General features: G+C 41.5%; 2 protein-coding genes across 5 annotated transcripts; both read left to right on the top strand.

Moving 5' to 3' along the window:
* The first annotated feature begins 44 nt into the window (after nt 1-44).
* Nucleotides 45-3,331, top strand: c1qtnf2 (C1q and TNF related 2). Its single transcript, XM_054792649.1, has 3 exons — nt 45-1,289; nt 1,419-1,676; nt 2,433-3,331. Exons 1-3 carry the CDS (start codon nt 1,220-1,222, stop codon nt 3,056-3,058), a joined length of 954 nt encoding a protein of 317 aa, XP_054648624.1. The 5' UTR covers nt 45-1,219; the 3' UTR covers nt 3,059-3,331.
* On the top strand, nt 3,023-24,422 carry ccnjl (cyclin J-like). 4 transcript variants are annotated; one of them, XM_054792637.1, is made up of 6 exons: nt 3,023-3,047; nt 5,282-5,390; nt 12,112-12,322; nt 20,326-20,625; nt 20,728-20,887; nt 21,499-24,422. In XM_054792637.1, exons 2-6 carry the CDS (start codon nt 5,322-5,324, stop codon nt 22,016-22,018), a joined length of 1,260 nt encoding a protein of 419 aa, XP_054648612.1. In that variant the 5' UTR covers nt 3,023-3,047; nt 5,282-5,321; the 3' UTR covers nt 22,019-24,422. The 4 variants fall into 4 exon arrangements, with proteins under 4 accessions (XP_054648612.1, XP_054648610.1, XP_054648611.1 ...); XM_054792635.1 differs by lacking the exon at nt 3,023-3,047 and adding an exon at nt 3,664-3,907 and having other exon boundaries at nt 5,279-5,390; XM_054792636.1 differs by lacking the exon at nt 3,023-3,047 and adding an exon at nt 3,664-3,907.
* Nucleotides 24,423-26,250: the final 1,828 nt, after the last annotated feature.

The following is a 26,250-nucleotide window of genomic DNA, read 5'->3' on the forward strand; positions in this document are numbered from 1 at the left end:
ATAATGGCACTTTATTTTGTATGGGTTTTATATTTTAATTAGACCACCGTGGATGTCAATTAGCATCACGGAACTGCATATAGGGATATAAAAGCTGCTACATGCAACATTTCCCCCTGAACAAGGAGTGTTTGGGAGGAAATTATGCCAAGAAGTATTTCAAGAGAAAGATGATCAGCATGTGCATCTCGACAGATCCATCCATCCATCGTCTTGCGCTTATCCGGGGCAGGTGCAGCAGTCTAAGCAGGGAAGCCCACGGCTACTTCATCCAGGTCTTCCTGGCGGATCCCAAGACGTCCTAAGGGTCTCACCCGAGGCCTCCTACCGGTCCTGAACACCTCCTCTGGGAGGCATCCTGACCAGATGCCCTTGCCACTTTCTCTGGCTCCACGCAATGCACGGGAGCAGCAGTTTTACTCTTAGGTTTTTACTGCCCAGCCACCCTACAGACAAAACTCAGTTAGTGGCTTGTACCTGCGATCTTGTCCTTCCGGTCACTACCCTAAGCTCATGAGCAGAGGTGAGGGTAGAAACTTTGATTGACCTGTAAATTGAGAGCTTTACCTTTCAGCTCAGCTCCCCCTTCACCACAACAATGAATCGATGCAGATGCTGCACCAATCTGCCTGTCGATCTGGCATTCCATCCTTCCCTGACTCATGAACAAGACCCTGAGGTGCTGAAACTCCACCACTTGTGCCAGGATGTCATCCGTCCAGGGATGGCACTCCACCCTTTTCCGAGCGAGACTCATGGACTCAGACTTGTAGTTCTCGACAGATCGTGTGCCGTTAACTCCCCTTTTCATGCATCTTATTTTTCATTTTCTCAACAAAAGCTGTTGCAATTTCTTTTCACATGCTTTCAGTTCAACATGAATGCACGGGTGTCGGAACACACCCATTACTCCCAACAGCTGGAACATGTATCACAGTGACAAACACATCTGGAATTCTCTGTCTAATCTTTTATGCACATGCAAAGGTGTAGATTTTGCACTTGAATCTTCAAAACGTGCATTGGTACTGTGCTAGTTTATGGAGCATCACTGCTTCCGTTCCTGTGCATAACTGTTGAACGGACTTGAATTTAATGACATCATGGTGAAAGCATTTTTTTTTTGGCAGAGTGACTGGGCGGATGTTATGGACGGTGAGGCACTGCAGTTGCACAGTTCCTTGCGGCGCTTCTCCGAAAGATTCATTGGAAAAAGGTCATGAAGGAACACTTGCTTTCTTATGTAGAAGACGGACTCTGCTGGAAGAACCCATCATCATTTTCAGCTGGTGAGTCTACATATAATCAGTAACTTGTGTTTTTAGGTTTGCGTGTGTTTAAGAGGAGGCACAATACAACCATGCATGCAAATATTCTGCCTTAAACAAACTTTTCTTCATGTTTTCCACCCTCCGCAGTGGCCACCATGCTTCACGCTTGCGTGACCTTCTGTCTTCTGTCAGTTGTCTTCTCCCAGTCTGTATATTCCTCATCCAAGAAAGGGCGCAACATCACCATCCACTCTTCCAATCTAGTTTGTAGTCTGCCAGGTCCAGGGGGGCCTGCAGGGAACCCAGGACCCCCTGGGTCGCCAGGGGCGATGGGGCCAATGGGAGCCCCTGGAAAAGATGGTCCAGATGGGAAGGATGGAGAGAAAGGAGTAAAAGGAGATACAGGTATGTAGACTCGATACGAGTCGGGAGGACCAAATGTGTACATTGTGCTTACTCGACTTTTTGGATTCTCTACTGGTCTGTTTTAAGGCCAATTCTATGAAACATGGCCAGTTTTTTTTGGATTATTATTTAAAAATTCCACAATTCCCTCTGTTGCAAGGTGTATAAATATTAGGAGATTTGCATATAAGCCTAAACCCTTTACCATCAGGACCCATTATAACCACATAGTTTTTGATACACGTAATAAATCCAAATGTCTACTTTAAAAATAAGGGAAAATCAGGTTTTAGGTGTGATCGGAACTGAAATCAAGATTTGATGCTTTTTGAGGTTTTTAAAAATTCTACATCACATTTTTATTAGCGACCAATTTGGAACCAAAGCGTAAAAAGTGATATTTTAAATAATTAACTCTTACTTGCTTCAAAAATAAAAATGCACCATTATCAACATTATCAATTATTGAGCTATTCAAGACTGTAACATAAATAATATTCTAAATATTCCACTTTGCACATTTTTGGCCAATATGAAATATTTTGTATTTTTTCCATTGAGAAAAAAAGGACACAAAGGGAATAAACACAACAAATTAAAAAAAATGTTATGATTAGGTCATTGAGACATTTTTATTAAACTTTTATGATAGGGTCTTTTTTGTGTGTGTAAAATCTGTTGAATAATGTGGTAGCCTGTTTTGTGTTAAAATTTTCAAAGATATAAAAAAGCCATCTCTTTTTGTTTTTCCCTGAGGTGATCCTGGCAGGCTCGGAAATCCGGGCAAACCAGGTTTGAAAGGCCGTGAGGGCCTCATTGGCAAGGCTGGACCTCGAGGACTTAAGGGCCAACGGGGGACACCGGGGCTGGCTGGAAAAAAAGGCCAGAAAGGAGATGAAGGGGATGCGGGGCAGCGAGGAGAACCCGGAGGCTGCAGTTGTGGCAGCGCCGCCCGCTCGGCTTTCTCTGTGGCTGTGTCAAAGAGCTACCCTAAAGAGCGGATGCCCATTCGCTTCAGCCGCATCTTGCTCAACGAGGGCAATCACTACAACACAAGCAGCGGAAAATTTGTCTGCGCCATCCCTGGAGTCTATTACTTCACCTATGACATCACCGTGGCCAACAGGCACTTAGCCATCGGGCTGGTCCACAATGGACAGTACAAGATTAAGACATTTGATGCAAACACAGGGAACCATGATGTGGCGTCCGGTTCTACTGTTCTCCACTTGCAGCATCTAGACCAGGTCTGGCTGCAGATCTTTTACTCAGAGCAGAACGGACTCTTCTTTGACCCCTTCTGGACTGACAGCACCTTCACAGGCTTCCTCATCTATGCTGATCCGGCTGATGTCACAGCTAATAGTCAAGGTGCCTCCTGATACTTGAATTCAACAAGTTCTTAAAACATTTTTCTGTCATTATTTTCATGTTTCTAACCAGTGGTGTGCTTCAATGCGTTTCAGTAGTTCAATTCAAAAAGTGAAACTCTTCTCTTAAATAGATTCACTACACACAAAGTGAAATATTTCAAGAATGTCTTTTTTTTATTATTATTTTGATGATTATTGATTCCAGCTAATAAAAACTCAAAATTCGTTATTACTTGTACATATATTTACAAAATTTGTTTTTAACCTTCAAAGGCTAGTATGTTTATGTAACACTGTTTTTAATCCCATAAAAACAACGTTCAAAAACACCAAACTGTACACTTGTTTATACATACACCGCATTCCAAACATCATATTATAATGTGTATCGATTTAAACTGCCATCAAAAGGTGACGTTTAAAATTATTTGATCTCTTTGGGAATACAACTGTGTGACAACAGACCTTGAAAGGGCTTTGCTGCTTTTGAACAAATCTTTGTAGTCCAAATGCAGACTTGGGAAAAGGACTACAACTCCCAAGTCCAAGAGGAAGCACTCTGAAACCAGGCGCACGAGCCCCGCGCCGCAACAGCAGCAGCTGGTGCAGCCGAGCAAGCGACTTTGTTCCAGCGGGGAGAAAAGCACCCGAGAAAAAGTCTAAACACAGTGGGCGAAACGTTCCGATGCTGGGATTCGGTGTCAGCGGCCTTTGCGTGAATTTGTCAGAGTTGTCTTAGCCCGCATTTTTGCTGAAAAAAGAGGGTTTTTTTCCCCTTAAAGTTAAGCCGTAACGGAGTTTTCTCATTCAGGATGTCGGACTGAGACAAAGGGGTCTGGGGGCATTCCCGTCAGAGCGGTAAGTAGCACATTTTATAAACTTGCTTCAAGTTTTACGCTTTGTTGTTTTAAACAACTACTTAGCTGTGTTGGAGTCAAGGTGCTGAGTAATATCACGACGTGCTGTGTTTTTCCCTATTTTTTAAAGATCGTTAACTTGTGTAGTTTCTCTTGGTGTTAACATGTTTAAAATACCTACCACAATGTGGATATAGGTTCTCCTTTACTGCTTACAAGTCAGCGTCTTTAACGTATTAAACCAGCAGCCTGCTGCAGCTGACATTAAAACCAGACATTTAAATTCCCCGGCTGAGGAAATGGCCATCGAGTGATTTCTGTAAAACTTAAAAACAAAAATTACAAATATAGATGGTAATTAAGGTTAAAATTACGGTGGCCGATAGGGGCAAGCGCTTAGCACAAACAGAAATCAGCCAAAACCAAAAACACACCATCAAACAAATGCAATACTAAATAAAAATACACACTTGGTCTTATTCTAAAGCTAACATTAACTGCATAGATCCGTTGCACCATAATACATTCCTCACTGTGGCCAGGTGTTTAACAAAGACAGAAAGAAAAATGTACCTTATTTATTCTGCCTTTTAAAAAGGCTAACTTTCTTCCGGACAACCCCCTCATGTCTTTTAAAGACATCCCTCAGGTCCGGCTCTCCTGGAAGCAAACTTCTAGTTTGTTACCAGAACTTGCAGCATTTCTATCATACAGTTTCATACAGCATTTGCAACATGTCCCCATTGTATATGTTTTATGGTTTTTGTGTGTTCTGGTTTTGGATCAGTTCTATGTTTGGACCGTACTGCGTGTTTGCCCTTATCATCCATCACACAAAATGGTTTTATATTCAAAAACTGAATAGCACAAAATGTCCCCAAGATTGGGCCGCATGGTGGCCTAGTGGTTAGCAATCAGGAGATTGGGACGACCTGTGTTTGAATTGGGCGTCTTTGTGTGGAGTTTGCATGTTTTTCCCGTGCGTGCGTGTTTTTTTTTTACATTCCAAAAACATGCATGTTAGGTTAATTGGCGACTCTAAATTGTCCATAGGTATGAATGTGAGTGTGAATGGTTGTTTGTGCAACCAAACATGTGCCCTGCGATTGGCTGGCGACCAGTCCGGGGTGTACCCCGCCTCTGGCCCAAAGTCAACTGGGACCTTCGTGATCCTCGTGAGGATAAGCGGCATCGAAAAAAGATGGATGGATGGTCCCCAAGATCTCTGTTTAAAAGGCACAGGTGAAAAAATGTTGGGTCTTCCGTGATGGCTCTGAAATACCACTGAAACTTTAGTTTTGTTGCTAAAAACGCTTGAGTTGTATTTCCAAGAGCAGTAATTTAAGTCTCATAAACTATTTGTGTCTCTTAGCAGGTACAACTCGATTCTGGAAATCTCCTCTGGATGGGAAAAGATGGAAAGGGAGTTGCAATGGTGGAAAGGACAGCTAGCTGCAGACATCCATCAATCCCTCCGCATCAAGGTGAGTCTGTCATCCAACCAACCACCGTGCTGTGGCCCAGTATGTGTCTATGGTTGGGGTGGGGCTGAACTGGGCTGCAAAAAAAAAATCAGAGGCCATAGAAAAATCAACAGAGGCGCATTTTTTCTTCTTTTTTTGGTAAATATCTCCACAGAATTAAATCATGTATAAATAATGTGCTTTCTTTTTATTTAATGGTAATATAGAATCAATCGATTTTACCCCAACGTCACCTCAGGGTCAAAATTGGCCAATGTTAACAAGCTTTTGCCAGTCCATGCCAATGAGGATAATGGGGAGACAAGAAAACAAAATGAAACTGAAGGTTTTGACACCACTTGTGTGTCTGTTGTGCGGGGAGAAATTTATTTTGTAATTTTGCATTAAAGTCACCAACTACCAAAACCTTCCACAATGGCATCAAAGGCGTTGTTGCCATTTCCATCCTATTACTTGTGTAAGACTTAACTTTGGGTACTGACCACCACCAAAACAATATAAAAGCATGCTGTGCCTGTCACTCGTACACATCATGCCATTATCATCTTCTCTTTGGAAAACAAACTCCAGGCATACACGAGTGTTAAAACTGGTTTACAACTATATGAACATGATAGTCTCTTCTGGGTTTCATGTTGTTCTCCTTTTTTAAAGGAATACTACTTTTTGTTGATTGTAAATGGCACCAACACGGAACAGGCGTGACAAATTTGACCCTGCAATTTCCCGGATTCTGAGATTGTAGCCTCTTTCACACTGCCTGTGAAAGCTGGCTTCTGTCACTGGAAAGGGAATCGGAATGTTGGGACACTGCAGTGTTGCATAGACCTGAGACTGGTGCTGAGGTTGTCTAAGGCCCTGTCCACACAAGATTTTTTTTGTGACTTGTAAACTTGTATCCACACTGTCCCAGATTATTAAATAGTTGCATCCAGACGGGAACTGATCACTGAGTGAAAACAATGTAATACAAAAGGCACACCTACGTGTGGCGCTGTGAACAGACAAACAGACGGAGCCGCATGACACACCATACTATAGAAGAAGAAAGGACGCGTGCGCGTAATCTGTCGTTTACCGCTTTCCAAGGCTCGTCGAGACTTACGACAGAGTGGAATTACGTGTGCGTCATTTTGGGAGTAAAAGACAAGAAAATACCGGGAGAATGTCGACTGCGGTGAGTCGCGACACTCAAAATATTCAGATATTATGTTGGCTTGTTGTCTAAGCTCACTTCTGGTCACGTGACACCTAAGCAGCGGATTGCTCGTCTATACGGAAAAGATGAGCCGGAGTTTTCAGATTTTCCCACTCTGGAAGTCGTTTTGGAAAAAAATACTGTTTCAGGGCACGCAAGACGGCGTTTCTGAGTGGATGAGAGGCTGAAACGATAAAGTACTTTGCCGTTTTGATCTGAAACGATTCCGTGTGGTTAGCCTCTAATTATCTGATTGCAGGATACTTTGTCACTCTGTGGAAACGCACACAGCTTTACAGCAGTACAGTAGTATATCAGTATTTATCCCTCAAGAGGTACATACAATTCATTCACACATTTGACCTTAACAACAAAAAAATAGCCACATATAAAAAAACTATTGGAAAAAATCTCATATATAACAAGTCAATCTTAAAAACTATTTCAACATTATTTCTATTTTGGGCCTTTTTTTTTAACCCTTTAAAGTATGTTTACATAACGTCACAATTTTTTAATTGGATCAAAACCGCCCAAATTATGAATAAGAATACATTTGAAGCCTCCATGCATCCATTTTCTCTGCCGCTCATCCTCACTAGGTGGGCGAAAGGCGGGGTACACCCTGGACTGGTCGCCAGCCAATCGCAGGGCACATATAGACAAACAACCATTCACACTCACATTCATACCTATGGACAATTTAGAGTTGCCAGTTAACCTAACATGCATGTTTTTGGAATGTGGGAGGAAACCGGAGTACCCGGAGAAAACCAACGCACGCACGCACGGGGAGAACATGCAAACTCCACACAGAGATGCCCAATGGAGAGGCGAACGCAGATCTTCCAGGTCTCCTGACTGTGTGGCCACATGCTAACCACTCGGCCACCCTGCATACATTTGAAGCCATATGTTACTATTGTTGTTGTTATTAAACTCTTCAAATGGGACAATGCTTGGCAGCAACATTGATTTTTATGCATTATTTTCCTACGGTGTCAATACAAAATTTTAATACAAAAACTCAAACTCCAGGACAAAAAATGTCAGGTTTCCCAAAAATGCTCTAAATAGTGTATATATATTTTTTCCTCACTTTAAACAAGTAAATTAAGGAAAACTTATATATATAAACTTATAAACTTTTATTTATATATATATATATATATATATATATATATATATATATCAAGTATTAATTATGTTTTTGGGACTTGAACCCTTTAAAGGCCAATATGTTGATGTTTAACTGTTTAACGGCCACTGTTTTTTTTTTAATCCCCAAAAAAGTGACATACACCTAACCATTTCAGTAGCAAGGCACCCTTTCAGAAAAATGATTTTATTTCTAATTTAGGGGGGTGTCAGGTTTTTGTGAGCTATGGTCCTAAACTTTTGATCAGCTGATGAAGAGCCTATTTCAAAAATGAAAATTGTGGCTATTTTGCGGGATTGCTGTGTGAAAGAGGCTTTTTTTTACTGAAAAGTCAGAGAAAATATAATTACATGGAGCGCTTGTCTATTTAAAAGGGTCGCAATGGGATTACATGGATTATTTAAGGCTCATTAATTGAGAAGGTCTTAATTAACCTTTAGCATGATCATATATGTACCCTTGTGCCGCTTTAATGGAGACGTGTCACCTGATTGGCATCTTCCAGTTGGGACTCTCATGCTAGCGCCACACTGAGAGAGAAGATTATAGATGGCTATTTGAGATATCCTGTGGCAGGGATTGCCTGTATGAAGGCATCCACTTGTGATAGGGATGTCTGCGAAATGTTCACTGGCACAGTCATTGCTAACAGTGTGTGATTCAGAGTGAGCTGTCAGCTGGCTTGAATGTCTGTGTGCAGGCTGAGCCACAAATAAACAACACACCCCCACCCTCATAAACCCTAATGTCAGAGATGGCCCATTGTGTTAGGCCACTGTGACTCCAGAGGATGGCGCACACATGTTTGAGTAGCATCACACAGTTATTTGTGTGTGAGAGAAACTTTTCCATATATTTGTGTGTTTGCTTTAAAATGGCAAACCATAACACAAGGCAACTGAAAAATTGCTATTGCTTTTTCACTGTGGCCTAAATATTGTGTAAAGGCGAAGCTGTCTACTTGCTTCTGTCAACAATACTGAGACATGCATTAATGAGTTAATTAAGACGATACACAAACTGTTGAAGGGGAAACATTGTTGAATTAGTATTTGTTGAACGAGTGTCTTTTAGCTTGCAGTGACAGATTGGAAGTGGCAAAAACAACTGTAAGATGTTAAGAGGTCTCTTCAATATTATACATTTTGCCACTTTCCTGTCTCGATTCCCATCAGAAGATACAGTATCAATTGAAAAAAAAGCAAAAAAAAAATCACTAACACATTTCATTCTCATTCTGGACAAAATGACACATTTTCCACTAAAATCGTCAGCTTATTATGGAAACCTACGTACCTTTTTACAAACAACATACAAATTCTGCCATCGAAACGTACTGGTTCCAGCGTTTCAGTTTGTTTACACTATCTGTTTTACCCTAAACATAAAAACAGTGTTGTTTTGGAAGTTAGTTTACATAACACTTTTCTTGGAGCCTGAAAACACACACATTTGAAAAGTAATTGTCAATACAGTATATTGCAGCCATCACCAAATGGCGGACCTTGGTCCGGATCCGGACCCAGTGATGGCCCTTTACGGACACCGTGACCAATTATAATAATAATAACATATAAACATGCTTGTGGACCGATTGCAGTGGCAGTTTACGGGCATAATTACTTCACTTATTACGGTTATGTGACATCAAACGCGGTCATGTTACTCAAAATGAGCCAATGAAATCGTTTACTTGCCCAGTGAATGAGGACCATCCATTTTTTTCTATGCCGCTGAATCTGTGAATGAGAACCATGGCTTGCTCAAAAGTAAGAAAAGTTGATAAAAGCGAACATTTAGAAGTGAATGGATGGACCAGTATATGTTTATTCTTTCAGAATCCATGTGACGCGACAACTTGACAAACACACATCATTCGAGGGGAAGTACTGTATGCACCCAAGTCTGATGCGAGAGCGGCGCTTAGCTTCCAGTACGAAAAATCGAAAGCACATTAATGTATAGCACAGCAACATACAAATGAGTGTTCACTAAGGATTGTATGAATATTAGAGCAAAACAAACATCTTTCGCTGACTGGAGAGTTTGAAGGAAGGTGTTTCTGCAGCAGATACCTTACTCAAAGGTCAACAAAAAGAGGAATTGTGTGACAAATTCAGGCAAGTTCCAATGTCCGCTGCAACAATAAGAAGAAAATGTGAAACTTGAAGAGGATGTACTGTTGCAGAGACACTTATTAAATTGTTATTATTTAATATGATTTTTTTCAGAGAAAACGGTGCATTTTTATTTTTTACTTAAAAATAGGCCACTTGTGTTCATTCATTGTTTGTACAGTCAAACGTTTTATTATTTATGTGAAATTTGGTCCGGTTTTCTTTTAAATACAATTTAGGTGCCAAATTAATTGCAATGAGCAGGGTGTCGTTACATTTGATGATGAGCTAGTCCGTTTGATGCAATTTAAGGCAAAATAAGGTTCGGACCTTCTCTGTGGGGAAAAAAAATGGCATAAACAGACCTTACTCAATTTGAATTTAAGACCCCTGGTACAGTATATAGCATCACACAGTACACGAGCACGAGTGCAGCCAAAATAGTAATGGCACAACGTGTAGTAGCTCGTAACAGTTCTTCAGTAAAGTGTACATTTACTGTATCCATCAGAGTAGCATTACTGACGAATGTCTTCATTCACATACCACTTGCCTGACATAATCTCACATCAATACGAATGGTATTTTGTTGTAGAACAGCTGTTTTGTTGTGGACACAAAGTCATGTTACATTGTTGTAATAGCCTATTTACCATTACTAACAAGTTACTTAAAAATAAAAGTTAACGTTTTTAAAGATATTTACAAGGACCAGATTGCTCCCCATTAAAGTAGTAGTATTGAATGTGTATATAATACCAAGAACATGCACAATAAAAAAGCACATTAACAGCATTGGAATTAGGAGCATAGCTGTGCATTAAAAGGCCTTCACGCTGTGTTCGGGTTTCCTGCATGGGGCCCATTCCCCCATAGTCTCATCCAGCTTTAATGACGTTTGCCGCCGTGCTTAATGCCCTGATGTGGGAGATAGCGGTGCTGTGTAGCATGTGGCAAATTATCAGACATGCAAATCAGCCAGAGGCAGCTGTGGAATCCTTAATTACGGTGCAGGTCCCCCACAAAGGCACCCTCCATCCTACCCGATCCCCCCCTCCCAACCTCTTAAGAGCCTACCCCCCTTCACGCACACACACACACACCACAGTTCTCTTGTGGCCCTTGTACCCCCAGACAGACAGATGGACTGGAGGCAGGGGCTGAAGCAGTGGGAGGAGAGTTTGGGGCGGACTGGATGGGATGGTTGATAGTGGCACCGGGGGTGGAGTCGCTTCATGTGGATTTGGAGGGGAAGGGGCACTGTTTGTTTTTGAATTCCATTGAAGTGTCAATCTGATATGTGTTGTTTTTACTTGGGTTCAAAATAAATTGGTGATATGCTGTGTCGTCCTGCCTTTTGTCCTCATGGCAGTGTATGTCCTAAAAAGTGGTTCAGTTCACTTTTCAGCCTGATAAAGCCCACGCAACATCCCCAATATGATGTTTTTTGTCTTTTCTCTCATTTCAAATAGGATTGGCATCTAAACTCCCAATATCCTAATAAATCCAAACCAAAAGCCTTTGTACTGTTTCTCAGAGAAAAACACTACAGAAAGCGCAAATATTTCCCACCATAAGCAGCTTAAACGCAGTGACTATAGTTCCTCTGTGAGTTTGCACAAAGCAAAATGTGTCTTTCATACTCTGGGGAAGATATTGAAACTGGAGCCTCGTGCCCTCTTTTTTTTTTTTTTTTTTTTCCTCGTGTGGCTGATTGGGGAGTCACCCCAGGCTGATTCAATGCTAATGCTCCTGAGTAGCTTCCTTCCACTTTGAAACACATGCAGCTAATTGAACATGAATAGGAGATGTTCTGGGGTGAAACCTAATCCTATCCACTCCTCCATCTCTACTGAGATTAACTATGACCCCCCCCCCCCCCCCCCCACACACACACACACCCCAAAATCAACCGGCACCCACTGCCCAATGCTCAGAGACCCCTTCAGTGACCCAAATTAGCTCCTCCTATCTGCAGCGAAGGAGAAATGAGACTGAAGTGAGGCGACACTGTAAACAAGATGTGTTATAAATACAGTTTTAGTCTCGATATTGGTGTTTTAGCACCACAGCAGATCTCCTGAAGGCAGTTACAGCCTTTCAGCAGGGAATGTGCACGGCTCGCTATTATTATGTATATACTGTAGTTTACTACCCCCTACCCCATATCGCTCCACAATGCTTTTTACCACCTATTCCTTTCTCCCCCACCACAACATTTACATATTCTTTCCCTCTCTTCCCCAGGAGTTGAAGTTACCAGTCTACCGAGCCCATTCACCACAGATTGGCATGCGTCGCTACTTTGCAGACTTGTTGGCCATCTTGAGTAATCGCTACCAGCTATGTCCCACAGCACGGCACCTAGCCGTCTACCTGCTCGACTTGTTCATGGACCACTATGATGTGGCCGTCAAGCAGCTCTATGTCATCGCCCTCTCCTGTCTGCTCTTAGCAAGTAAGTGGAACCGTAGTCTGCCATGTCTAAATTGCAAGAATAAAATCATAATGTTATGTGGGGAAAAGCCACCACGTTACGAGAAGATTGTCTTAATACTGGGAGAAAAAACTTGCCATATTGCAAGATTAAATTTGGAAATTTTACAATGAATGTCAAAATTTCCATACAAACTTGAATGCAACCTGAGGCAAGCAGCCTCTCTCTCTCTCTCTCTCTCTCTCTCTCAATCTCCCTCACTATAGATTTTGGGATATAATAGTATTGGTATAAACTTCTGGTTAGATGATTAAACAAACACTTCAATCTTTCTTTACAGTTCTTTCATCATAATAAAGTGTCCAAGATGCATTGCGGTCCTACACTACTGCAATCCGCAACCGCAATAACAAACCGTTCGTGTATTAACCTTTTTTATTTGTTTTAAGGAAGTCATCTATTTGCAAATTCCTGTCTTCAACAGGATTCTGTCTCCTGTTCTGCAAATTGACCTGTTACATTCTGTTTTTCTTTGCTCACATGCCACCACTGTATTTGCATAGGAGGAATGAGACTTTAGTCTGAAAAGTGACAGCTGTGCTTCTCCGCTTTTGAAATCCAAACCTGTGTGTGTTTCAATTAAAGTAAGCCTGTTAATGATTCTGTCCCTGCTGGGACACGTTGCAGATTGTGTGGTGGATGGAAGTCTTTCTTTCTGTAACGGGCTACGAGGTTTTGTGTGTACATTAATTCAGCCTGTGGCATCATGGGTAATTAGACTAATGATGGCGTCAAAAGTGGGAGTCTGGAACTGGGCTCACTCGCTTGGGAGGGTGCGTTTGTGTGCAAGCGAGTAATGATGTTCAGGCCATCTTTGCAATCAGAAGCTCAGTCTGTCTGTGTGATGGGATATATTAGAATGAGACTTGAAAGAGGTTTCTCTTGAGAATGCAAAAAAAAAAATGTTTGGATGTGTGGACAAGCCAGCCTGGACAGAGGTTATTTTCCTATATTCTGTAATAGATTAATCATTCTTTAATAGAATCTTTTGATTGTGTGCTTGGGTGAGGCAACAATTCTCTGTGCTTCACTGCCTCTGACTCCTCCGGGGAGTCCCTGCCATGATTGATGACGGCTTGAAAGGGTGTTTGATTCCAAGTTTTCTTCGGTTTTTATCTGTCCTGAGGTGCCTTGGAATCTGGCCTAGATATTGAACTGCCTCCCTCGGTCCCACTGCCTTTGACAGGCACATTCATTGTCTTTCTTAAAAATGTTCTGGTTTCTGTGTTGGCTTAATTAATCGCTGCCTCCTTTGCGCCTCCCAGTAGTCGCTGCTTAATCCTGTTACTCCATTGTGTCGTCCTGGGTGTCTGTGTGTGCATGTTTGTTCATGGATGAGCTTCTTTTGCTGTAGTAAGATTACATTCTGAGTTATAAACACCCCCTGGGAATGAGTGTTATTGACGCCCAACAAAAAGAATGTTATTTTCTTTAAATTTTGCTCATATGCACCTTGTTGTATTAGTTTACTTCTGCTTGCATTTAGTTTAGTGTGCCTCTGCCTTTCCTTGTTCTACCCCAGCAATAAAAGCGGACTTATTTTGTAGTTATGTATGTTAAATGACCATTTAAACATGTGGAACCATCTGCAGTCTAGAGGCTGTGATGTCCTCCAAAGATTATACATCCATCATCTCCTGTTTTTGATCCCAGAAGTCAGGGTTGAGTTTGTCATCAGTTTCAAAGACTGTGTGAAAGAGTTTATACAATCAACAGTACACCCTTTATTAGAATCATCATGCTTGCTTTAAATAGACTTTGTCAGAGAGGCATGAATTTATTGGGCGTTATTGTGATTTGCAGTTTGGTATAGAATGATACTGCCACTCAAGGAATTTAATGGAGTAAACAAGATATTAGAAACAGTAGTACACCTCTTGATAGATGGTGTATAGACTCTGCACGTTGCATTTCCACAGGCCTCAGAGCCCCGGGGGTGGGGAGGAACTGGGGGCTGAGGGGCACCTGCCATATGCTCTCCGAGTCAGGCCTCAAACAAAAGCCTGTCAATGCAAGCAGGACATGCAGCCAGACCCTTCCCAAAGGGGGGAGGGGATTGCAGACTGGGGACGGGGAGGCTGTGCGCTTGTGTGCAGATATGGCTGAGCTAACCTTGCTCAACGGCATGTTGGTTTCCTGGGCAACCTTGTGATAAACCTATATTGATTTTTTTTCTCTCCGTCTGATCACCTAGTAAATATCCACATTTAAGTGATATTTTTCAAAGTGTGTCTTGTTTGAAAAGGCTTTTGAGTTTCTAGCACATAATTGGAATGACTGGCCTCTTGTGGTTTCCTGTTACCGTTCGCTGCTGGTTCTGTTTCAGTTTTATTCTCCCACCTTGTCGGACCGGCACAGTGAACCAGTCCTGGGAAGCAGCCCTATATCCCTTGGCTGGGATGGGAGCGGAGTGCTACTTCAAAAGCAGGCGGATGTAAAACAGGGCAGAAAAGAGAGAGTGAAGCGGTGGTCTGCAAAGTGGGACATATCGCAACTGAACCCAAAAATATACATCAAAATAAACCCACCTCCACATTTCTGCATCTTGTTTGAGAATAGTCCTTTGGGCTGTCACAGTCAAATGGGTTATGTAGACAAGAGGTGTCCAAAGTGATTTTCGGCCCGCAGATACGTTTTTTTATCTGGCATATTATTAAAATAAAAATAATAATTATTATTAATGAGATATATTATTAGTAGGGCTGTCAAAATATTTAATCATGATTAATCACACTTAATCACATATCGAAACAAGTTTTTATCTATAATAAGCAGGGATGTAAATATCTTTGTGCTAAACGATTTGATATGCAACTACCCTGGAAAATCCATTAGTTAACCTTAAAATGAACTTAAATGGAAGTGGAACCTAATATAGTTGACCACAATAGATTACTTTACTACTTTAATAGATTACTACGTTTTACTTGGTACACTCAAGTGAGAGAAATTTTTTATTAAAAAATAAGTTTGTTCTACTTATTTATCTGAGTTGAGGGTGCTATTAGATTTTACAGTGTACGATACCTACATCAAATTTTATGTAAAGGGATAAACATTTTGGAAATATGGGCATTATTTTTAGAAATCCCACATTCTTGAACTCACCTTCTAGCTTTGTGCCATGCGGTATGTACCCTTTTTGTTTCACCTCATATTTGTTCCCAAATGCTGATACTATGTTGGTATGCATAAAGGTAAGATTTGATGGCTTTATTGAGTCCTAATGTGTATATTTGTTTAGTACACAACCTCTCTGAAAAGCAGAAGTCCAGGCTACTACTGGTGGATAGTCGGTCTGTATTCATTTTGTGCTTTAAATTTGATGTTGTTCCTGTCGTAGTTTTACACAATACATAAATAACAAATTAGATCGCTATAATGGACGCATGTTTTACTGGTGTGTTGATGACTAGCTAGTGTGCTGCTAGTGCTAGCTAATGCTAGTGCTGAAGCTAAATTTACCAATCAAAATACCTTTTTCTTTGTCCATTTCTGCTCAATATTTGTTCCCGCTTGTGTCTCCACAGTCACCGCTACTTATTTAAACTACGGTTTGGGCCGAGGGTCAAACAGAACACTAATTTGCATTGTTACGTATAACACAATGCTGATGTGAATATTTTGTCAGCTGTTAGTTGATAGCTTAGCATAGATTGACTTATATTGGATTGGTTTGGCATCATTAATGTACAAAATGTATCAAAGTGGCCCCCTATATCTTTACATTTTTCTATATGCAGCCCTCATTGGAAAAAGTTTGGACAACCAAGATGTAGACATTTATCCTTTAAAGGGAATGTTCTTATAATGCATTGCTCCATTTTAAAAAATTACAAGTCTGAACATTTTTTTTCGCACAGATACGTGTCAGCCATTTTTATGGCAGCGCCACCTTCAACACACGGGTTTCTTAGAATTTTCTCTGGCCTCTCCACTGGCATTAGCATCAGAGGTCAAGGGTCGACTTGGACCTGCATTGTGAGAGCCTCCACGGCCAGGGGTGTCGACAAAAGAGATTCTATGATGGAGCTGTGACCAATTTCACAGTCTTGATGAAAGATGAGCCAGAAAATAAAGGATTTGAAAGGGCAAAGGAAATTCCTCCATGGTGGTCAACACAAAGAGGTGAAAAAAAGGAAAGAGAATGAACTATTTCTAAAAAAAAAAAAAACAAACAAAAAAACGCAGTTGTATTGAAATTCATACTTCATCTGAAGCCATCATTCATGTGGATTTAGTCGTCATCGTACCCTTTATATTCTTGTCGAATAAAATAATTTCATAATGAATATCAGCACCCGTACATATGGATGCCTTCAAGGCCTTTTAGGTTTTGGTTCATGATCTTCAGACTGGCTGCAAATGGAGTACAGTTACCTGGTGTCTCCTGCAGAGCAGGAGAAACAGCTCTCAGGTTTCTCATCTCTCCCTGCCCCCTTCCCCAAACTGCACACCTGGGAGGAAGCCCTGCATCCAGGTCTTACCTCTCCCTTACCCCTGACCTCTAACCTCCACAATGTTTACTCGGCCTGTGCTCATCTTTGCCATCACCTGTGCATGTCATGTGAATGAGAAAAGATAGGTGCCCCGTCCTTGAAGTGGGTAAACATTTAAAGGGAAGATTCTCTCCTTTCTGACTTCAGATAGGATCATCTTGCCGCCTGCATTCCAGGTAGGCTGAAGTAACTGGTTAGGAATGCGACAACTCTACCGCAGCAAAACAAAACTGGGCTTTGTCTTTGTATGCCATCTGCCCGATAGTATAGTTACAAAACAGTATAGATGAAATGGTGTATGTCCGTGTACGTTTTATATTAAACGTTGTTTTCGTAGCAGTTGTTTTCTTTCGTGTTGTCATTTCATTTTTAGGAGTGTATTCATGAGAGTTGGGCATCGAGTATCGATGGGAACTGGGGCTATTATCCCGATTCTCCTGGGATCGTTAATTTTTTAAAATTTTGATGCCTACTTTCGGTGATCGACCACCTCTGTCCACCAGAGGGAGCCAGAGGAGCAGGAGGTTGAAGGCTCCTCTGGCTCCCCCTGCTGGTGTCCAAAGTGCGGTCCCCATTTATTGCCCCCCAGCACACTCAAAAAATACAATTAAACAGGAAAAGTAAAAAAAGAAAACAGCAAAAGGGAAAAAAGAGCAGTCATTTTATAAGAATAAAGACAAAATATAGTTGAATAAAGTCATTTGTCATTTGAATTATTAAAGACTACAATTTTTTTAAGTCATTTTATTATGAGAAAAAAAAACAAGGAATAAAGTTGCAATTTTAGGAAAATTAAACTGGGTAAAACTTATAATATTACAATTATAAGTCAAAATATTATTAGAAGAAAGACATATTACAAGAAAAAATATACGAGAAGAAAGCAGAAAAAAACGAGCAAGAAAGTATAATGTAAGGAGAAAAAGTCCATATTAATCAAAGTCACTGATAACAAAAAGCTGAGCTGGAGGCAGATTTTTCTTTAAACATCTAAAATGGCTCAGCATATCAACATGGGTTGGTTTAAAAAGTTTAAAAAGGAGCCCCCTCATCCTTTTGATTCTTCCGTCATTTGGCCCTCAGTAGAAAAAATTTGGTAAATTGGAAAATTAGTAGTGCAGTTAGGTCACTGTCAGTTTGATTTGTGTTTTTTCCTTTTGAAAAGTTGCTGGGCATCACATTTTATGTGGTCACTTGCCCACTACAGGAAATCAAAAGACTAATCACGGAATACAATGGGAAGATTGACTTGTGCTGTCTCTTAAGATCAAAGTGGATGCGTCCTTGTGGGGTTTGGGGGTATTGATGGCTTTTTATGGCGTCATCTGTGTGGACATAGCAGTTTAGCAACAGACAGCTCCTGCAAGCAGAGGATATGGGGGTGAGAGAATGTGTAAAGTGTGGACTGGGGCTGTGGAACCAGCGCTGCCGAGTGTAAACAGCCTTGTTTCACAGTGCTTCCTGTTCTGGTGGAGAGACGCCATTACTGCCTCTCCGCTAATTACCCCCCTGGCCAGATGAGCTGCAGTTCCCCCTTGCCCTCACCACTCATGCTTTCTCACCCAGAACCCCCCACCCCCTTTGCTTAATGGTAGGACAGTGGTAAAACTCACACTTGGTAGAAAGTAGCATGAGCCCTTACATGATGGTTTTGTAAATGAGAGCCTATAGTGATGGCACAGGAGACTGTGGTTGCTTGCTTGTGTTTTACGTTGTTTGACTTATTTTGAACAGCCCATACATTATCCATACATTATTTTTTTTGCCATGGAACGTATGTGCACAATGGACCGTCCTCCCCCAGGAACCTGTGTCTTATTGCTACCATGTAGTTTTTAAAAGTTTGAACTTAAAGCATGTTCTTTGATTAAAGACTGAATGAGCCCTCTTCATTGGTCACAAAGACCCCTGAGGCCTCTGGGCTGTTGCTATGGAAACAAGAGGTGGGGGTTGTCTCGTGTTGGAGTGGGTGTTCTCCATAAACACTGCTGTAATGTCTGCAGGGATGTGAAGCGGCTGAAGAAGATAGGAATATGAGAGGTGAAGCTGACTTGTTCACGGACAGCGTTGGGCTCGTATATATCCTCAGTAATCACTGCACGCTCGCTTGATGCGTCCTAGAAGTCAACTTATCCGCTAGTGTTAAGCAGGCACTTGCTTTGTGATAACGGGGGTAAGGCTTTTTTGGGCTGACCTTTACCCTGCTGTTTATCAAAGTTTTTATCATTGACATTAAATGCTCATCATTGGACAACAATTGATAAACATGAACTCGACTGAGATTATCCATGTACATTTTGTAAAAAAGTGCTCTTTTTAAAAAATATTTTTTTTAAAGAATGTAGGCCTGAATAGTGTTTTTTTATTTGCTTAATCTTTCCTGTTTATTTTAACCTGTTAGTGCAAAGAAAGCTGTGGTGTTAAAAGTAGCATCCTGATGGAACTTTAGGTTTGTTTGGTCAGATGTGAACACCGTAATCAAGCTGTGTCACGAACGATATCACCTGATTCAGTGCAGTTCCCAACAAACTCTCTGCGTTTGACTGTGGTACAAAAGCAGTTCGAACTTGACCAGATTCAGACGGAAAATGAACAAATCAGGTTTGTCAGAAAGTACCATAACAGTAACAAAACTAAAGGTAAGTGTGTGTAAACAGATGTGGTTGCTAAGGGTGCCCCTTTTTCACTCCAATCCAATCCTGATATTGCAGCCTTGAATATTTAATTTTATCAGCACGAATCATACATACTTTTATTACTTATTGTGTAGTGTGAAATCTGGAATTTACTTCTTTAAGCATGTGTGGTATAATTTTATCCACAATGTAGCAGTGGCTAGGCATAACATACAAAGTTTCCAGGTGCTCAATTAAGTTATAGCTAATGACTAATTGTAGTCCCGTGGGAGTTTCCCATGTGTTTCCCAAGTGTTGCACTCAGCTGTGGCGTCATTTTAGGACAAAAAATACACATGGGCGACATCACTCCTACTCCATGGAGTAGCATGTTAGCACACGCTGTTTTGTGACCTCGTGGGCCCTATCCGGCCACTGCTGGATAGAAGTGCTGTGGCGGAGTCTGGAATTGACTGCTTATATCGGAGTGCCGATATCAGAGATTTTAGATGCTGGCCGATATAACTCATTTTTTTGTATTTTTTTTTTCCACATGTCTTTAGTAGCGCTGTTTCTCACTACTCAGTTCAGTTAACATTTTTCCCAGGTACCATGCTTGTGACCAGTAAGTGAAGAGATTGATCTCATGTCATTTGTTGTGATACCTTTTGTTTTACTGGGACTTTTTCTTTTTGTGTGATAAGCACCCGAACCAGGGGGGAATTTGACAAGTGTACTATCCCGGCAACTGATACAAATAAAAGAAAGCAAAATGTAAATGCTGGAAAACCCAACTCATGAGCCTAGAGGGGAACTCTAAGTCATCTTGATGTATCAATTTGTTTTTTAGGTAAATTTGAAGAGAAAGAGGATCGTGTACCCAAGCTGGAGCAACTGAACTCACTGGGCTTTATGCGTAATTTCAACTTGATTCTCAACAAGAGAGATCTGATCAAAATGGAGCTTCTGCTGCTAGAGACCTTTGGCTGGAACCTGTGTATGCCCACACCTGCCCACTTCATCGACTACTACCTCAATGCCTCGGTGCAGGAGGGCGACCTGTACAACGGCTGGCCCCTGTCTTCCCTCTCTAAGACCAAGGCTTTCATGGACAAATACACTCACTACTTTCTCGAAGTGTCACTGCAAGGTGGGTTGAACGACAATGACCCAGATTGTGATACACACCTCAGGTAGCATTCACCTCAAAGGTGGAGGAAAAAAACTGACTCACCTTTTTGCATGCTTCTAGATCACACTTTCCTAAGTTTCCGGCCATCCCAAGTTGCTGCCGCGTGTGTGGCAGCGTCACGTATTTGCCTACAGATTTCCCCAAGCTGGACTACTGCCCTGCATCTACTGACTGGCTACACCTGGGACCACCTAACTCAGTGCATTGAACTCATGTTGATGTAAGCGACACACTAATACACACCGATACTGAATGGGGACATGACAAAGATAGAGAGGTGTCCATTATTATGGACACTTCTGCTATGTGCAGATGTGGTTCTGATGGGCCTCATCAAGCTGTGACCTTCAGTGTTTGCTGGGGAGGTTGGCAGCCGATTGTGAAGCTTCTGGGATGAGACTTAACACCTCCAAATGTGAGGCCACTGTTCTCCTCCACCTGTCTGGTTGAGAGTGGGATCTTGCCTGAGGTGGAGGTGTTCAAGTATCTCGGGATATAATACACGTTTACTTACATGGCAGCGGTTCAAACGTGGGACTTTGGGTCACATACTGTACCTGAGTAAAAAAAAAATAAAAATGTAAATGTGATCTTGCTCAGTGTAACCTGTGAAGCCTGTTCGAAACAAACAAAAAACATTACCCTTTGAATTTGGGGGAAATTCCTAATTGTACAACCTTAGGGGCGTTAAGAATCAGGGGTCTATTTAGCTGAAAAATTACTTGGCTACTTACTCAATGGCAGTGTTAAATATGCTGCTGTAGAACTAGCGTAGCTTGGATGAATGAATTTGCTAGGCTTTATTTACAAATGCACTTTCCTTTTCCATAGTGCTCATGACAACGACGTCAAAGAGGCCAACAAAACAAAGTCCAACCCTCCGCACCGAGCTTCCTCTCTGCAGTCTCAGACCCAGATCTCTCACCTATCCCCAGCGTCGGCCATTCAGAGACCAGCCTCTTCGTCCTCAACCTCCACCACCCCACAGCTGCTCTTCCAGCCAGACTGCTTTCCACACCTTAACCAACATTCCCCCTCCTTGTCCCAACTACAAGCGTTAGCCGACTCTCAGGCTCTGGGGCCTGTGGTGAACGTGTCTCAGGACTTTCTTCAGACCCACCGGATGGGTCTCCTAAGTGGAGCTTCTTGCATGACAGCCGGAGGCGGCTTCTCCACATACCCAAGTCTGACCTCTGGCCTCCAGCCGGGGGCTCGTCCGCTACCGCTCCCGGGCCCCATATCCGTTCAGATGGCCCTCGCCGGAGAACCGCGTCACTGCCTGAGCATGGCCTACACAGGGGGCTACTTGGGGGCCCATCACACGTTCACAGCTGGATGCTTTGACAGGTGACGCCAGGAGACGGAGAGGGAACGGCCACAGGAGCGCTCCGCAGCGCTCCCATCCCTGCTTCCTCTTGCAGATCTTGCCTCTCTCTCCGTCGGCACGGCAACACCTTCAGCATGTCCAGCCCTCCCGCCCCTCTCACAAAGACGCCTCAAACGCAAGCAGAGGTCCAAAGGCAAGAGAGACCCCGTGGAAGTCATCACGCTGACATGACTCTTTTAAAATACTGACGTGTAATGAAGCGTTGTGGAATGATACTGATATCACTGTGAATGAGATGCCTCCCTACGACCACCTCATTCAGTGCCTCTTCTTTGTAGAAGTGCACAAAAAACACAACAAATCTGTGAAAAGGATACTTTGCTGCTTTGTTATATATTTTTTTATACTAATTCTACCAAAATAACCACAGGCAAAAAAGAAAAACAAGCTGTTGCTATCCATGCCACGTGTGTGTGCGCTGTAAATGTCAGCAAACACTGATTTAACACGTGTCGTCTGCATCAGGCCAGGGCGGCCCCCTCTGGGAATTCCTCACTGCATTAATCCTCGGAGGGGCGGAGGAATTCCTTATTTTAGTGCACAGCAGGTGAATTTGACAGCTTCGAAAAGTCATAGAAAAAGGCTTTCGTCTTTTGCCCTCTCTTCGTCTCCAAAGCCGAGCCTTGTGACGCAAGAGGAGAACCAGGCTTTAAGTGTGGGTGTCTCCAGCGCCACTCAAAGAATTGCTGTGACTGGACCAGCACGGGGAAGGAGACATGGAAGTGGTGTGTTGTACAAATGAAATGCTGCTGCCTTCTAATGAACTGCTGGTTCTGTGTCTGTGTTACTGATGTTTACATGAACCACTTAAGTATCAGGGACTTGAACAAAATTACTTGAATATTCCATTGGAACATGCCATAGCTTTTATTTATAATTTCTTTTTCCTTTTTTGATATAGTGTATCTTTTTATACCGACCTAAAAAACCCCCACCATTGAAGAATAGGTATTGTACGCTTTTCACACAGGCTCAGGTTAAAGGCTAAAACTATCAGCCTTGCCATTTTACTGTGCTATTTCTGCTTTAATCATTCTGGTCCAAAAAGTGCCCTATCTTCATTGCCGGGCCATGTTCCCCTATGCCAGTCAGTGTTTCAAAGCTGTGTGTTATATCTGTATAGAGGAACGAGCTGGCGGTCGCCACACAAACATCTGCATCCAGTCGAGTGTAATTACTTTCCACGTTTCTAAACCTCCCCATTTTCTACTTCCTGTTAAGGTTTAAACACATCCAGATTCCCTGTGCCAATTTTAGGGCCTGCCTGCTGGTTACCATGGCAATACCTCAAATGGCCCCTAACCCCATGTAATGTTTTTGACTAATTGTGGGTGTCCTCGGTATGAAATGTTTAAGTCCTGGCACGATGGTGGTCATTTCTCACTTGAATCCCATCTGATATTATTTCAATGGTTCTGACTTGACATGTCAACTAGTTATGTATGTCAGGGCTAGCGCACACCCCCCTCCCACAGCATCACTAAATCCATTTCCCCGCACTGATACGTTTTTTTTCCTCCCACTCACTTTTATGTACACTTTCCTTTGATTCCAGCGTGCTTTTAATTTGAGCTTTTCGGGAAACTGAATTTTTCCTCTTTGCCTCATGACTCAGCTTCTCACCGAGGGGTCAAAGGTGCAATATGTTGTTTTGTGTGTGTGATGTCTGGTGAACGCCACTGCTCCCCTGCGTTTCTAAGTTATTTTTGACATTTATGTGATTGGACTTGCGTTCCGCGTCCGCTAGAGGGCAGTGGACACTAGAACCGCAATGACTATGTTGCATATTGCAGCCACCGCCTCACGTGAGTAAAAAGCCTTGACTGCTGCTGATTTGACTCACACCAAACAACACTGACACCACATACTTCCAATTTTATGTTTTTGTTTTAGGTTTTTTTTTTCTAGCAACAAGTAGCTTTGCTTTACATCGCACTGAATGGTAAAAGGATGTATATTTTTATCATTGTCATGGAAAAATAAACACACAAGTAAACCGAAGTCGGGGATGTTTTTCCCTGTACTTTGTTGCTCCTTTGTGATACAGATGTACTGGATCACATCAATGTTCTGCCCGGTGACCCCTGTATTTGTTAGAGAAACTGTACATCCCAAAGACGGTAACTGCACTAATGTTATTTATGAATGATAAGTCTTTTTCCTCTATTTGCAAAAACACTGAATTATGAACACACTGATGGTAACATCCCTGACCTTTGTCTAATCGTTTATGTGAATTGTTGAATATTGTTTTAAGTTAATGCACCCAAATTTGGAGAATGGTTTGTTCTGTGCAGGTGCATCTTGATGAATATGAGTATCTTTGAAAAGCTCATTTATTTTAGTAGTAAAAAAAAAACCCTTATATACAAAAAAATGAGCTGTAAATTTGTCTCTCAATTAAATTCCTGACCTCAAATAACATTTGCATCCCACGCTAATCAGCTGGAGTGACTGGAGAAGGTGCAAACGAGGAAGTGGCTCTAGGACAGGGGTGTCCAAAGTGTTTGCAGACCCTAGCTGATTTTTTGTTTTAAAATATAATTTAATAAGAACATTAAAAAAAAAGCAAAAATGTAAGATCTGCCGTAATTTTACAAGAATAAAGTCAAAGTATTAAGATAAAAAAATTGTAATCTAATGAGAATAACATAATATGAGGAGAAAATTATGTAATTTTAGTGTCATAAAGTTGAAATATTAAAGAAAGAGGTTGGTGTATGTCTTAATGTGAGGAGCAAATTAAAAGAAAATTACAATTTTTGGACTATTACGTTGGGGAGAAAGAGAATAACGTCAAAACATTACAAGAAGAAAGTTGAAATTGACAACACAAATGGAAAGAAACAGCTGTAATTTTACGAGAATAACGTCAAAATATTTTTTAAAAATATGTGGATTCTAACAAGACAAAAGGTTGCAATTTTATGAGAATGACTTTGTAATACGAGGAAAAATTTTTATTTTAGTAGCATAGAGTTGTTATATTAAAAAATATGTATTTTTTAAAGTTATAATATTATCAGAAAAGAACAAAACAAAATAAAGTTGGAATTTTTGGAAAATTAGCTTGGAGAAAATGTTATATTATTGGAATAAAGTCAGAATATTCCACGAAAATTTCCAAAGATTATGAAGAAAGTTTAAATGTTTGGAAAATTGACCAAAACAATACAAAAATGGGGGGGAAAAAGAGCAAAGACCAAAGTTTAAGCTGATAATACACGTTTTCACATCACAAAGCTGTAATGCAAAGTATCAAAGTGGCCCATGCATCCTTTCTTTTGTCAGTATGTTTTCTATGGAAAAAGGACTACTCAAATGCCTCACTAGCATAGGCCTGTATGGCAGAGGCGCCCTCTCAATTTCAAGTCTGGCAGAGGAGTGCAAATATACTAACGCAAGGCTCAAATGACCCTCACAAAATCCCAGGACCCATCCGTCAGAGGTGCTGCTCTCACCCTCGCAATGTAGGGAATGGAGACCAGGTACATTTGTAGCACAGGCAAAGTACGCCCTGAGACATCAGGATATAGTGGGATAGAGGGATGGAAGCATGTACTATACTGTTTTATATATTGTGTACTGCATACAGTGGTGTGAAAAAGTGTTTGCCTCCTTCCTGATTTCTTATATTTTTGCATGTTTGGCACACTTAATTTTTTCAGATCATGAAACAAGTTTAAATATCAGTCAATGACAAAATAACTGAACATCAAATGCAGTTTTTAAATGAAGCTTTTTATTATTAAGGAAGAAAAAACAATACAAACCTACATGGCCGTGTGTGAAAATGTGATTGCCGCCCTGTTAAAACATACCTTAACTGAGATTCATTGAAATCTATCAGTCTGGAAAAGTTTATAAAACCATGTCTAAAGCTTTGGGACTCCAGCGAACCACAGTAGAGCCATTATCCACAAATGGCGAAAACATGGAACAGTGGTGAACCTTCCGAGGAGTGGCTGGCCAACCAAAATTACCCCAAAGAAAAAAAGACCCCACAACAACACCCAAAGAACTGCAGGCCTCACTTACCGCCGTTAAGGTCAGTGTTCATGACTGCACCATAAGAAAGACACTGGGCAAAAATGGCCTGCATGGCAGAGTTCCAAGACCAAAACCACTGCTGAACAAAAAGGACATTAAGTCTCGTCTCAATTTTGCAAGAAAACATCTTGATGATCCCCAAAACC

This window comes from Dunckerocampus dactyliophorus, chromosome 11 (genome assembly GCF_027744805.1).
Source record: "Dunckerocampus dactyliophorus isolate RoL2022-P2 chromosome 11, RoL_Ddac_1.1, whole genome shotgun sequence".
NCBI classification, from domain to species: Eukaryota; Metazoa; Chordata; class Actinopteri; order Syngnathiformes; family Syngnathidae; genus Dunckerocampus; species Dunckerocampus dactyliophorus.